Raw genomic sequence first — 14,511 nt, 5'->3', positions numbered from 1 at the left:
AATGAAATGAAACCATTACCATTACCACCTTCTGATAGATCTGTGACCCTTTAGCTGTGTCGTATCTGTGGCCGGTCTGTTAAAGAGAGGCTGCTGCGTTTACCTCTGTTGCTCTTCATCAGGCTTTAAGTGTGTGAAAAGTTTACATTAGTGGTATTTGTCAGTTGTCATTGCAACTATACTGTTTTAACTCACTCATTGGACAAAAGGAGTGTCATTTTGGATGTTTTCAAATACATTTCCTACATGACTAATGTATCCGACTCACAGAATAAGCAGGTGGAGCACACTGCACACATAGTGGTTTTATTATGAATTGATATGACCTCATATCAATTAATCACTTTCAGTTGTTACGGCAGGTCCACGGTAACAGGAATTGTTTTGGAAACATAATTTGTACATACTTTCACTGTCTCAAGTGTATGAATGTGACACATATGACGTTCATATTTTCATCAAAAACAATCTTGAACTGGGTCTGCACGGCGGTTGAGTGGTTAGAGCGCAGACCTCATAGCTAGGAGACGCAAGTTCAAGCTCACCCTCGACCAGTTTGCATGTTCTCCCCGTGCATGCATGGGTTTTCTCCAGGTACTCCGGTTTCCTCCCACATCCCAAAAACATGCTAGGTTAATTAGCGACTCCAAATTGTCCATAGGTATGAATGTGAGTGTGAATGGTTGTTTGTCTATATGTGCCCTGTGATTGGCTGGCGGCCACCTCTTGCCCGAAGACAGCTAGGATAGGCTCCAGCACCCCTGCGACCCTCGTGTGGATAAATGGTAGAAAATGAATGAATAATCTTGAACTGTGCACCCCAACTTCAAATGATGAACTTCAGCTTATAAGAAGTCGTTCTCCAGCTTCTAAGAGCTGAGTACATCTCATTACACTTTTATTTGTCATCTGCTCTGAATTATCTAATGTTCATAAGTTGTATTACCAAGAAAGGATGATAATTTAGTTGCCCCTGCCACTGTAATTTTTGATCTTCAACCTCAGGCTGTCAGTGGAAAATTTGACAATAAAGTCCTTTTGAGTTTTTGTGTGGTATCACATTAGGGAGGACACGGTGTAATCATAAGGGACACTTGGACTCAAGGAAAAGCTTTGTAATGTTGAAATGATGTTTCACACACACAATCAGAGTTTAAGATCTTGGAGTAGTTTTTTATGGGAGTATAATTTCAATACTTTGATGTCAATTGTCTTGAAAATGCCCAGTGGTGAGTTTATAATTCTTGCTATTGTAGTTTGCAAGAAACTCTGTGTATAGTTTTTATTTGAGTTCTGTCATAACAGGGTCCCTAGGATTTTTATTTTTTTTGGGGGGGGGGGGGGGGCTGCATGAGAGGGTGGACTGCTGCTGTGTTCCTCTGCTGCATCAGCAATTCTTATGACTTAACAACCCCATGAACGTGATAGCCACTTGTAGCTCGCCCGTGGCACAAAAACAAGTTAGCTGCCGCCATAGCCAGATGGAGCTAAGCAAAACGTGTAAACAAAGAAGCCAGAAAGTCGAATGAGAATGAGATTGAAACGCGAGTGATCTCACACACACTTAGCATAGATAGACTTAGACTGCGACAAGATGTCATTAATTTACTACACATTTTACTGACTATTTTTCATTCTGTCAATCATGAGAAACGTGAACGTCAACACATCGTCAACGGGTTGCGTACTTTTATCAAAGTGCCAACAGGGCAGACAAGCGATTCTGGTGCATATTATTTATCAAAACAAAGCGTGTTTCGCCGTGTTTTTTTGTTGGTCGTTTACAAACAAACAAAGCATTGAAACCAGTTGCAAACGTGTTCTATGGAATATAGTTTTAACTCATTTGGTTCTCTGGGGTTTTAAGACCACGCTGGAGGAGGAGCGCACACAGGAGAAAGCTGTTGGGGAAATCTTTTTGGCGTCAATGAGGTTGTTCTCCAACCTCAACGCCACCAAAGTAGAGTCTCCACTATGATCCGGGTCACAGATGCCTTCATCAGGGATGCTCCTGGAAAATACCAAAACAGTTTTATTGTGGGAACTATGGAGATCGAAGTCAGAAAAATAGCCCATATATAAATATTATTTTTCTACCTGATTTTGTTGTTGTTGAGTCTGAGGAAGTGTAAATTTGTCATCTCGTTGATTCCTGATGGCACAGTCACCAGCTGGTTGTGGTCCAGACACAGCTCCACCATGGAATGGTAGGATCCAAAGAACGACTCTGGTTCTATTCCCTCCCCATCCAGTTTGTTGTAGGACAGGTAGAGGTACTCGATACCAGGCTCCATGTGAGCAAACACAAAACCTGCAGTCGTGTTAATTGAGAACACTTTGAGTACGGCAGACATGAGCTGGTAACATCTAACAGGAAGTTGCTTTTTCATCGGAACGGTATCCATTTTTCCATTCTACAATCCAGACCTCAGTGATATAAACCATGTGTGCCTCCATTTGTCTTTCTCTGTTAGCCATGTCCACCCACCTGGTATCCTCTCGATATTGTTCCCCACCAGCACGAGATGGACTAGAGATTTGGGCAGGTAGGACGGAACAAGGTAGAGTTTATTATACGACAAGTCGATGGATTCCAGATTCCTGCAGAAGAGGGAAAGATGGGCAGATGAAGGATGTGTGGAGGTGAAGCTAGAGTTACAGCTGAATGAAGAGGAACGACACACCATCCTCTGTGGTGGTGTGAAAACTGAGCCAAGCCTTCAATCATCCGTCATGATGGGCGCTCGCTGAACATTAATACGTGAAAATGACACAACCACATGCTCGTGAAATGAAAGATGCATTTATGCTGTTGAAAGACAAGCTCTCCGTTGAACTGCTTCACTGGTGAGGCCGGAGCTTCATGGCAGCTCTTTTTGGTATTCGGATTAAATTTTATCAATTGGTATTGTAATTATTAGTCATTATAATGCGGTATGATATTTTATATTTTGATTATGCATGTTAAAAAAAGGTTGTACGGTGGACGAGTGGTTAGCGAGCAGACCTCACAGCTAGGAGACCTGAGTTCAATTCCACCCACGACCATCTCTGTGTGGAGTTTGCATGAGTGGGTTTTCTCCGGGTACTCCGGTTTCCTCCCACATTCCAAAAACATGCTAGGTTAATTGGCGACTCCAAATTGTCGATAGGTATGAATGTGAGTGTGAATGGTTGTTTGTCTATATGTGCCCTGTGATTGGCTGGCTACCAGTCCAGTTTGTACCCCGCCTCTCGCCCGAAAAAAGCTGGGATAGGCTCCAGCATCACCCGTGACCCTCGTGTGGAAAAAGCGGTAGAAAATGAATTAATGAATGAATGAAGTTTTTTAAAAAAAAAAGGCTGCACGGTGGTCGAGTGGTTAGCGCGCAGACCTCACAGCTAGGAGACCTGAGTTCAATTCCACCCACGACCATCTCTGTGTGGAGTTTGCATGCGTGGGTTTTCTCCAGGTAATCCGGTTTCCTCCCATATTCTAAAAACATGCTAGGTTAATTAGCGACTCCAAATTGTCCATAGGTATGAATGTGAGTGTGAATGGTTGTTTGTCTATATGTGCCCTGTGATTGGCTGGCCACCAGTCCAGGGTATACCCCGCCTCTTGCCCGAAAACAGCTGGGATAGGCTCCAGCACCCCCGCGACCCTCTGTAGAAAATGAATGAAGTTTTAAAAAATGACTGTGTGTTCTCAAACCTGTGGTTGATCCAGGCCATTGGCGCCATCCTGGTCTCTTCCAGTCTGTTGTGTCTCAGGGAAACCACGTTCAAGTTTTTGGTGTAATTAAAAACACCTTCTGGGATTTCTTCGATCAGGTTGTTCTCCAGGTACAATTCCTGGTAGAAAGAATACAACGTTTGGAGTCATTCATTGCATTTTCCCCAAATACGTTACATTTTTGGTTTGAAGGGGGGAAAAAAAGACCACAAGTAGGGGTGGGATTATAAGAATGTCCCATAGAGTGGCGTCAATTGAGTTTTATTTATTTTTGTGGCAGATTAAACTGTGGTTTGTTGGGACTTTTGCAAGTTTTCACTGCCTCATAAATCCTGAAATGGAACAGTTGTGTTTAATCGGGTCCATTGAAAGTTAATGTTTCCGATTAATGCTCACTAAGATGATGCAATCTATTTTTTATTTTTTTTTGAAGAAAAAAATGTGCTTAAATTTCTCTGGTTGGTCGTTGGTAAAAGCTGGGGGGAAGCTAATAGATATAACGTCATACCAACAGTAAGCTGGGAAGACCCTGCGGGATCGAGCGGAAGAAGTTTCTGCCTAGTCTGAGGTAGGATAGCTCCACGAGTGGCACAAAGGCCATTGGGTCCACGTTGGTCTCGCTCAGCAGATTGGCTTCCAACTCCAGAATCACCAAGCTGCTCAGTCCTACATCAGTGATATTAATTGAAATTACCATTTTGTGATGATCAGAATGACTGAATGATGATTGAGGTCAAGTTAGTGTGTTTGTTCAGTTTGTTGTTGTAGAGTGTTGTAGTACTACCGTGGAAACTGTTCCCATGGATCTTCTGTAGTTTGTTTTCGTTGATCTTCAGCTCCTGCAGGGTTTGCGGGAGGTTGGGGGGAATGGCTTCTAGAAGGTTTCCATCCAAGTACAGACGCCTCAGCATCTTTAGGCCCTGGTAGACAGCCATTTATTAATAGCAAATAATACCACGCATTGGTCGGCTCCATTCATGAATTACATGTGTATAATCCCGCGTTTGTAGTCACGTTTACATCACAATCAGAAGGGCTACGGCGGTATATAGAATACTCATGTCTCACTTTAAATGTTCTGGCATCGATTCCAGCAGAAGTGAGTTTGTTTTTCTTCAGGTTGATCCACTCCAGGCTGGGAATGCCATTAAAGGCCTCTGCTGGAATGCTGCTGATGTTGTTTCCTGTACAAATGTTTACCATGAGCAGATGAAAGCAAGGATTTGTCAGATCAAATACTGTATCATCGTGCATCTGGACTACATTTTTCAGTGATTTGCGGTTTGACTATTTCATTCATCTACGTATTATTCATCTACGTCATTTAGACAGACAAGTCATGGATGTATAACAAAATGAGTTTGGTGTGTTTTGTACTAGAGTGGAACCTTAAATATTCAACACAATCCATGCTTGAATGCTGTTTTTTGTATTTAGAAGCATTAGGAATAATGTAAATAATGGTAATGGTTTAATTTCATTTGAACATGCATCACATAATCAGTTCACAGTTCCACATGTCCAAAAGGAGTAGGAAGAAGCAAAGCTTATTAAATCCTACCCCTCCATCTGGTACTTTTACAATCAGTAACTGTTATATTTGTTCACTTCCTGCTTTCCTAATATAATTTAGGTTTTTTTATGTTTATTTTTTATTTTAATATGACCATACAATGACATAATGAGTACCATAGTAAGTGTCAATATAGTGATATATATAGCACATCATGACTGGTTCAAGACTCTTCATCCTTGAATTTAGCAAAGTTGAAGTATTTGTGATTTTAGAAATAAGGAGTTAGTATGTTCTCTGTAGGCGGCATTATGAATTATCCTTACTGACCTTTTTTGCAGTACATTTAGTGAGTGAAGATTGCTTTTATAGTTATTACCCCATATTTCCACACAATAATTTAGCAAAGTTGAAGTATTTGTGATTTTAGAAATAAGGAGTTAATATGTTCTCAATAGGCGGCATTATGAATTATCCTTACTGACCTTTTTTTGCAGTACATTTAGCTAGTGCAGATTGCTTTTATAGTTATTACCCCATATTTCCACACAATAAGTAAGATATGGTAGAACCAGACAGTGCAGAACGGTGCAGATGCTGATGCTGGCTCTGCAGCAGTGATTTTAATCATTTGAGACAGATAAAAAAAACAAATTAAATACTGTTGCTAATGTAAATAATCTGTATCATTCTCAAAATGAGTAAAGCAGTACTAGAATCATTAAAGGGTTAACTTTGAGTGATGATTCTCCACTTACTACATGTATTTCATCACATGCTTTAGCTGTCAACCGCCATTTTAATTTACCTCAAATGATTAAAATCATTGCTGCAGAGCCAGCATCAGCATCTGGACTGTTGTCATTGTCAAGCAAAGATTGTGTTTCAATGAGAAGAAACGTCACTCTGTTTGCTTTTGGAGACACAACCTACCCTCCAGGCTGAGAGACTTGAGTTCCGGCATGTAAAGAGGAGGGAAGTACGTGAGTTTGGCGTTGTCACAAGTCACGGTGAGATCAGAGAGCTCACAGCCTGGTGGAAGAGCACCTCTGTTCAGCACCTCCTCGCTTTTTTCCTCCTCTTCCACTTCAGGCTCCTTATCCTTCAGCTCATCCTCCGTGGCAGCAGGAGGTCTAGGAATGGGAGCCGGGAGGAGGTCCGGTTCCTCGGGTTCTTCCTCTTCTTTTGGGGGCATTTGAAAGACGTCTCCTCTTAGCCACACCTCCTCTTCGTCCTGTACTGCCAGTAGCTCCTCCCTCAGGATGTTCTCCCTTAGGTTTTTTTCTCTTTGCCACGCTTCTTTCTCTGCCGCCTCCTTCATCCTCCTGTCTTCCTCCTCTTTCTCCACTTGCAACCTCAACGCCGCTTCCTCCTGCCTCCTCCTCTCTTCCCGTTTCTTCTTCTCCTCTTTCCTCCTCTTCTTTGCCTCATCTTTCTTCCTCAAGCGCTCCTCTTCCTCAAGGTGCTCCTCTTCCTCTCGCCACAATATACGCTGAATCTCCTCCGCGGTCAGCGGCGTGTTTGAGTCACCGGAGTCACTCGGAACTGGGGAGTCACCAGAAAGGTCAAGGCTGAGGTCAGGATCTGGGGCGGGGTCGGAGTGGTGCAGGGTAGCCAATCACAGGCGTGGAAAGGCAGGAAATAGAAACGGAAAAAGAGACGGAGTGGAAAAGAGGACCAAAAAAAGGGAAGAAAAGATGACTGAAAGATAATGACAGGATGGAGAGATGTTGGTGACAGAAAGGCAGACGGGAGGTGGGCAGACAGACAGACAGATGGCTGTGTGTTAGTGCGGTAGACGGACAGGAACAAGACCACAACCCCCTTTCCCTGATCCAACTCATTCATTCATTCTGCTTGAATTTGAATGAAACATGCGTCGTCCAATGATGTCACCCCAAACATCATCAACACCATCACCTTTGTGTTATGAATATATTTATGCTAATCAGAGGCTATGAACATATCGAATCATGTCATACAACATGGGAACTCACCCAAAATGTGCTTGGCACATTTTGAAAACCATGATTGTAAGAACTTTGAGACCTCAGAGATGACCAAAATGTAGTCTATTACTTGGAAGGAAGATGTTCTATAGGGAAGGTGATGTTTTACACACATTATAAAGACTCACACCGAAAAAGAAATAATGCAAATACAATTAATCTGTTCTGGACACCTAAGAACAGTTTTTTTATATAATTTTTCAATTACAATTTTGTCAATTATTATTGTCAAGTTGCCATATTTGCCATATTGTTCAGCCAGGACAGCGATATGTGTACTAAATGACAACCAGTATGGTTAATTAGCATGGGTCACCTTATTATTAGAAGGGTACCAAGTATGGAATTTATTTTTTATAAATGACTATATGCTCACAGAAATGGCTGCATTTAAGCTGACCTTTTACTGGAACCTGATTGTTATGCAGTGTCATGAATAATTTGAGGTTGCAAGGTGTGATACATTGTGGTCATCTCCAACCATGCATTTCTAGTAGGGATGCTCCGATCGATAGGCAATCGATTAATATCAATACCAATTTATTCATTCATTCGTTCATTCATTTTCTACCGCTTTTTCCTCACGAGGGTCGCGGGGGGTGCTGGAGCCCATCCCAGCTGTCTTGGGGCGAGAGCTACACCCTGGACTGGTCTTGCATGTTCTCCCCGTGCATGCGTGGGTTTTCTCCGGGTACTCCGATTTCCTCCCACATTCCAAAAACATGCTAGGTTAATTAGCGACTCCAAATTGTCCATATGTATGAATGTGAGTGTGAATGGTTGTTTGTCTATATGTGCCCTGTGATTGGCTGGCCACCAGTCCAGGGTGTACCCCGCCTCCATAGGCTCCAGCATACCCCCGAGACCCTAATGAGGATAAGCGGTATAGAAAATGGATGGATGGAATGGCTGATCAGAGCATCCTAATTTCTAGTTGTAAACATTGTATGTCCGGCATGGTTGCCGGCTCTCCTTTGCCTTATTATGTTGCAGCATGGTCTTACCACATGTTGTGTTTGTACCTGGCTCCATGCAGACGGGGCAGCACTCCCCAAGGGGGGTGAGCGGGAGGCGGCAGTGCACGGCGGGGCATGTGATCTCGTCGCAAACCACCCGCCCTCCGGTACAAAGACAGGTAATGCAGGGCTGGGGAGACCACACGGCCTGGTTGAACATGGTCAGACCCTGGTAGATACACTGACCCTGCTTACCTGCAAAAGTGGGGACTGTCATCAAAAATTGTCAAAGACTATACTTTTCCATCAGATGCAGACAAAGCAGTCATTTCTTACGCCGCCCCTCCTCCTGCTTAAATCCACCTTTAAACATCTAAACTGGGGGGTGGACCAGGCTCTGGCTGTTTGTGAGTCAAAAGAAAAGACTGTAAACTACTAGGATAGCAAAAGAAGAGGCTCTTTGCTGCCAATTTTAAGTCGGGGCCCCCCTGTCATTTTTGCCTTCTAATGGTATGCTGTGCTGCACAGCTAGTTAAGAGGCTATTCTCTTCAATGCTGTCTTACAGTTCATATATTGTACTGCCTTCCCTGTCATCCACTCTAATTTTCCTGTAAGCATTGCCCTGCTGCTATCAATGTATAATAGTATAGTAGTTCCACTCAATGGATTCCTTCCACATACAGTGGAAGTAATGGTTTAATTTCATTTGAACATGCATCAGATTACAATTGAATGCATCCCATAATCAGTTCACAGTTCCACATGTCCAAAAGGAGTAGGAAGAAGCAAAGCTTATTAAATCCTACCCCTCCATCTGGTACTTTTACAATCAGTAACTGTTACATTTGTTCACTTCCTGCTTTCCATAATACAGTTTAGGGTTTTTTGGTTTTTTTTTTTTTTTTTTTTAAATAATGCACCTCGTACCGAAGTACAAGGTGATATGAGCATCCAATGCCATAATGGGTACCATAGTAAGTGTCAATATAGTGATATATATAGCACATCATGACTGGTTCAAGACTCTTCATCCTTGTATTTAGCAAACATCAACTGCTTGTATTGTTTCTTGAATTGGCTCATCGTTGTGCATTGTTTGATTTCCTTACTCAATCCATTCCATAGTTTGATTCCACATACTGAAATGCTACGGCTTTTTAACATAGTCCTAGCATGTAAGTGTTTCAAATGTAGTTTTTCCCTGAGATCATATTTCTCCTCTCTTGTAGAGAGAGGTACATTTCACTTGAAATCTGCTTCTCTAAACTCTAATTTGTGTTCACATTACCAACAGCAAATAAAACTAAACCACATAAAAGTCGCTGACGTAACACAAAGCTTCCACAGCACACGAGCTCTAATTATGTTGTATTGATGATAGTCCATGCGTGATGCTCTGTACTCTGTGGGGGGTTCAATTGTTTTTGTTTTAAAATGTGCTGAGTCATTAAATGAACAGTATCTTGATAACAGGACACTTCATTGTCACTGCCCTGTTTGATGACAGCATTCTTATATCCTGTTTGAATTCACTATTCCTATTAAATTATTATTTACACTATTCCTATGGAATTATTATTTACACTATTCCTATGGAATAATTATTTAAAAGTCGTAGTGTGATTATGAGTGGACATTCTCCTGGAATGAGGATCGTCCAGCTAATGGTCTCTCCTGCCTGAGCTTTTGATGCTAAAAGTAGACTTGGTAAACTCACTGACCTGGGAGAACATTGTAGCTGGAGTGCTGTTCTTGTAGGTTCTTGTAGGACCCCAAGAAGACAGTATTCCCAAGGACAGGCTCCACAGGAATGCTAGGACTAGGAATATGTTGGTTCTTTAGAGGTTTGGGACCAGGTCTGACGCGACCGTGACCTGCGACAAAGTATCCAAGTTAGCGTATTGTTATTTTTTGGCTTCATTTTTGATGGTTCTTGCATTAGGAGACATTGGGTCATCACTGGAAGCTGACAACCATTACTACTGGAACAGTTTTTTTATTTGTCCTTGAGTGTCTTACCATGTCCGTCCCTTTTCCTCTTCATCTGCCGAGTCTGACCACGTGAGTTACGCGGTCGGTCTCTTGCTAGGCCGTCGGACATGGTCAGGACCAGCAGCAGCCATAAAGCTGCCAGGAGCAGCCCTCTCCTCATGCCTGCAGACCTGCACACAACAGCATCATGCTTAAAGAACCTTCACAACCACCTCTGAATGTCTTATTAGTTGACTACTCGACAAATAATAAACACCAAAAAAAACGAAATTGGTCCTGTCCGAAATCCTGACAGAAACGTAGAGCAGAAGGAATGGTTTTACCTGCAGCAACTTGGAGACAACAGAGCTGTTAGTGCTACCGCTGGTCCTCATATATATGTGTGTGTGTGTCTGTAATGACTGGTTAGCAGTCCTGTCATTATTAAAGGAAAGATGTGACATGAACACCTGATAGTTTGGCTGTAAATAAGTGAAGATGGACTCACTTCCCCATTAGAACTAGACTGTGTGTACTTCTCACCTCATGCAGAAGCTTAAGGCCATAATCAGACGTTTGGTTGCCAAACCTTTGGATTTGTTCATATTTCAAAACATTGTCATGGTGGGGGCGGCACGGCGGGCGAGTGGTTAGCGCGCAGATCTCACAGCTTGGAGACCAGGGTTCAATTCCTCCCTTGGCCATCTCTGTGTGGAGTTTGCATGCGTGGGTTTGAGTACCAGGTACTCCAGTTTTCTCCCACATTCCAAAAACATGCTAGGTTAATTGGCGACTCCAAATGAATGAATGTGAGTGTGAATGGTTGTTTGTCTATATGTGCCCTGGGTTCAATCCCACCCTCGGCCATCTCTGTGTGGAGTTTGCATGCGTGGGTTTTCCCCGGGTACTCCGGTTTCCTCCCACATTCCAAAAACATGCTAGGTTAATTGGTGACTCAAAATTGTCCATAGGTATGAATGTGAGTGTGAATGGTTGTTTGTCTATATGTGCCCGGTGATTGGCTGGCCACCAGTCCAGGGTGTATCCCGCCTCTCGCCCGAAGACAGCTGGGATAGGCTCCAGCACCCCTGCGACCCTTGTGAGGATAAGCGGTGAATTTGCCATATTGCCATATTTAACAGCAATATTTGTACTAAATGACAACCAGCATGGGTCACCTTATTGTTAGAAGTATGGAAAAATATGGAATTGTTTTTTTTTTATATTTCTGAAGGCAGTCCAACAAAATATCTTCTTTTTGGCCAGGTACTGTACCGCTTTTACCACTTTGCTACATGGCAATAATTTCCTCTTCTATGGTTATCATCACCATGCTTCTTTACCATCTGAGGTACCCTTCAATATACCCTTCTGACATCACAAAAAAAGCCAAAGAAAAAACAAAACACGCTTTCTTGAGTTTGTCTACGACTTGTGAAGCATGTTTTCCCCAAACATTTGGTGGCCTTTCAAATATCCAAAAATTCCAAAATATTCCAAAGAAAATCCCAGATAGTTACTATATCTTAAAGCAGTATACTCTGAAATTTGACACATACTGTTTACCAACTATCGGTACTATGTACTGTACATGGCAGTTTGGCCTTGTAGCTTATGGAAACATTTTATTATCACAAGCACTTTAGCTTCCTAAAGCACCATGCAGTTTTTTTAAAGTCACCACTTGTAGCTAGTCAGCATAAAGGTTGTTTATGCTGCCCCCATGTGGCCATTTAATACTAACAGCTTTTTATAAAAAGTAACTAGATGATTATGATGGCATGTTGTCCAATATTAATCAGCCACACCCTCCCTTTTCTAGATGGACTGGACGTCCAAAGCCAACATGAGTCAACTTCACCCACCCTCCACCCCCACTCCATCCTCCCTTAGTGTGTGAGACAGGCAGTGAGACAGACAGCTTTATGCTTCATGTGTCCTCAGTCAGAAGAAAAAGGGAGGGGGGGGTATTTTTTTCTTTTTAAGGCTCTGGATGAGCAGGCTCACATGGAGAAGACATCCAGCAGGATAAAAATAACTGTTTCCTAATGAAAACCAGACAATGTCTAGCTGTCCTCTGCTTCTACTCCTTGGTACCTTGGAGGTGTGGATTTTATAAAACGTGCTTTTATTCACAACAAGTCTTGTAGAAATATAAAGGAAATAACACATCAGGTTTTCCACACTGATCCGAAACCAAAATACTTTTAGCATTACATAAAGTCTTTTCAACTAGAATGTCACTCAGCATATCTGGGACCTCCATCAAGGCGAGAACTAGTGTAGCGTTATACAGTGGAAGTCAGTTTCAGAAGGTCCGACTCAAACCGAAACTTAGTTCTCTACTAGGGAATGAAATACTATTGAGAAAGTGATCATATCTGTATTTATCTGGACTGTACATACTCAACCTGAAACTGAAACCAGCAAAAATGCAACAAAATGGAGAGCAGTGAAGCATACAAGCGTGTTAAAGAGTCAAATTGCTTACTGATTACGATGAATTCATACATTTTCTACTGCTTATCTTCATTATGGTCACGGTGCTGGAGCCTATCCCAGCTGTCTTCAGGTGAGAGGCGGGGTCCACCCTGGACTGGTGGCCAGCCAATCACAGGGCACATATAGACAAACAACCATTCACACTCACATTCATACCTATGGACAATTTGGAGTTGCTAATTAACCTAGCATGTTTTTGGAATGTGGGAGGAAACCGGAGTACCCGGAGAAAACCCACATATGCACACGCATTCTTTCAAATGCGCAAACCGCATTATCTGGAACTTTGGCATCGTTTAACACAATAATACAACATTGTAACTACATTTATAGGTCAAAAAAGTGGAAAAAGAATAAATATACTGAAATCTAAGCTATAGTTCTTCAAATAAGAACATTTGACTTGACAAAATGCTAAACACAACTAAAGTTCTAATTTTTGTGTTTTGTTCTTTATTTCAAGTATTTGATCTAAATATTTCCTATTCGGTCGTGCACTGTACACAATGATGAGAACAACACTCACATTTTGCTTCTAAATGCAGTCAGTCAGGGGTCTCAAACTCAATTTTCTTGGGGGCCAATGGAGCTCGGGTCTGGGTGAGACTGGGCCGCATCAGGTTTTTAAAAAAAAAAAACAACAACATATTTATTAAAAACAAAAAAGTTTGGTTCCAATTTTCTACAAGAAAAGCTCTGATAAAACCTTCCACTGTTTTTTCTACACAAAGTAAGATGAAAAATAAATAACCAAATCATGAATAAATAAAATCAATCAATCAGTAATAAATAAATAAATATAATAATAATAATAAAACGGCAAATAATAAAAACTTAAGAAACCACATATAGTTGGTGGGTAGACAAATTATTTTTTTCAGATTAAAATGAACAAAGCATTATTAGAGCCCTGTAGACATGACAAAACACGACTATAGTCACATTTATACTCTTTTTATTTACAACATATTGCGCAACTGCAGGGCCTTGAGACACATGCTAACTCGCAAACTAGAGAGCTAGCGACCTAAACGGTAGCCTTCAAGTTATTTCCTTTAAACTTAAATAGCCAAAAACTTACCACTTCCACACATGTAGGGAGGATAACTATTAACAGTTATTTAACCTTTAACATGAACATTAATCAAACGTAATAATTTTTTCTGGGTACATGATACCATACAGCATCCATATCAAACTTGCGCGGGCCGCACTAACATTAAACTTTCATATCAAGGTGGGGGCCTCAAACTAGTGTCCTGTGTTTGAGACCCCTGCAGTAAGTACACTGTGTATTAGTATGTACTGTATGTTCTTAATGGCTAAGAAGTACTACACAAGAATCCAAGAAAAAAGTTATTGCGATCAACAACACGACCTCACCGATTAGCTGATGCACTGAGGGGGAGGAGCCAATTAATGACTGACTGACAGACGGACAAGACAGACAGGAAGTCTACATTACCAGCAACTTGAAGGCCAAATTCTTCCTCCCTCCTTCCTCCTCCTCTGGCACTGCAGGAACTCCCGACGAGAGGTGTGTGTGTGCGTGTAGCTCAAAGATGCTCCTGTGTGTGTGTGTGTGTTCAAAGATAGTGTTAGTGTGTTGCAGTAGTTGTGTAGAGCCGAGTGAGCTTACAGCTGCAGTGTGAACCGGCGGCAAGTGAGCTACAGAGAGCGAGAGAGAGAGAGAGAGAGAGAGAGACAGGTTGGAGTGAAGCGTCACATCGATGCCGAGGTCATATGTCACGCCAGGCCAAATATGTCATAAGATGTCTGTTTATGTAGCAGGAAAACTAAACTATTATAGCTTTATTAAGTATGCAGGCAATGATTTATGTTAA

The 14,511-nt window shown here is 41.9% G+C and overlaps 2 protein-coding genes across 4 annotated transcripts in view; one reads left to right on the top strand and one right to left on the bottom strand.

Annotated features, from left to right (window-relative positions):
* The window catches only part of cenpp (centromere protein P), a 55,003-nt gene that overhangs the window by 37,560 nt on the left and 2,932 nt on the right, over nucleotides 1-14,511 (top strand). The window lies entirely within an intron of this gene.
* ecm2 (extracellular matrix protein 2, female organ and adipocyte specific) lies at nucleotides 1,337-14,253 on the bottom strand. 2 transcript variants are annotated; one of them, XM_078798480.1, is made up of 12 exons: nucleotides 14,133-14,253; nucleotides 10,214-10,356; nucleotides 9,916-10,068; nucleotides 8,260-8,448; nucleotides 6,162-6,812; nucleotides 4,784-4,899; nucleotides 4,500-4,635; nucleotides 4,224-4,381; nucleotides 3,695-3,834; nucleotides 2,489-2,601; nucleotides 2,098-2,311; nucleotides 1,337-2,011 (listed from the first exon to the last, which is right to left on the bottom strand). In XM_078798480.1, the coding sequence occupies exons 2-12, from the start codon at nucleotides 10,344-10,346 to the stop codon at nucleotides 1,843-1,845; spliced, it is 2,172 nt and encodes a 723-aa protein (XP_078654606.1). In that variant the 5' UTR covers nucleotides 10,347-10,356; nucleotides 14,133-14,253; the 3' UTR covers nucleotides 1,337-1,842. The 2 variants fall into 2 exon arrangements, with proteins under 2 accessions (XP_078654606.1, XP_078654607.1); XM_078798481.1 differs by lacking the exon at nucleotides 14,133-14,253 and having other exon boundaries at nucleotides 6,162-6,773.

Source organism: Doryrhamphus excisus, linkage group LG18 (genome assembly GCF_037039965.1).
Source record: "Doryrhamphus excisus strain RoL-2023G ecotype Guam linkage group LG18, RoL_Dexc_Guam_v1.1, whole genome shotgun sequence".
NCBI lineage: Eukaryota > Metazoa > Chordata > Actinopteri > Syngnathiformes > Syngnathidae > Doryrhamphus > Doryrhamphus excisus.
Note: the sequence above shows the minus strand (reverse complement) of the source record. Positions and strands in the feature narration are given on the sequence as shown.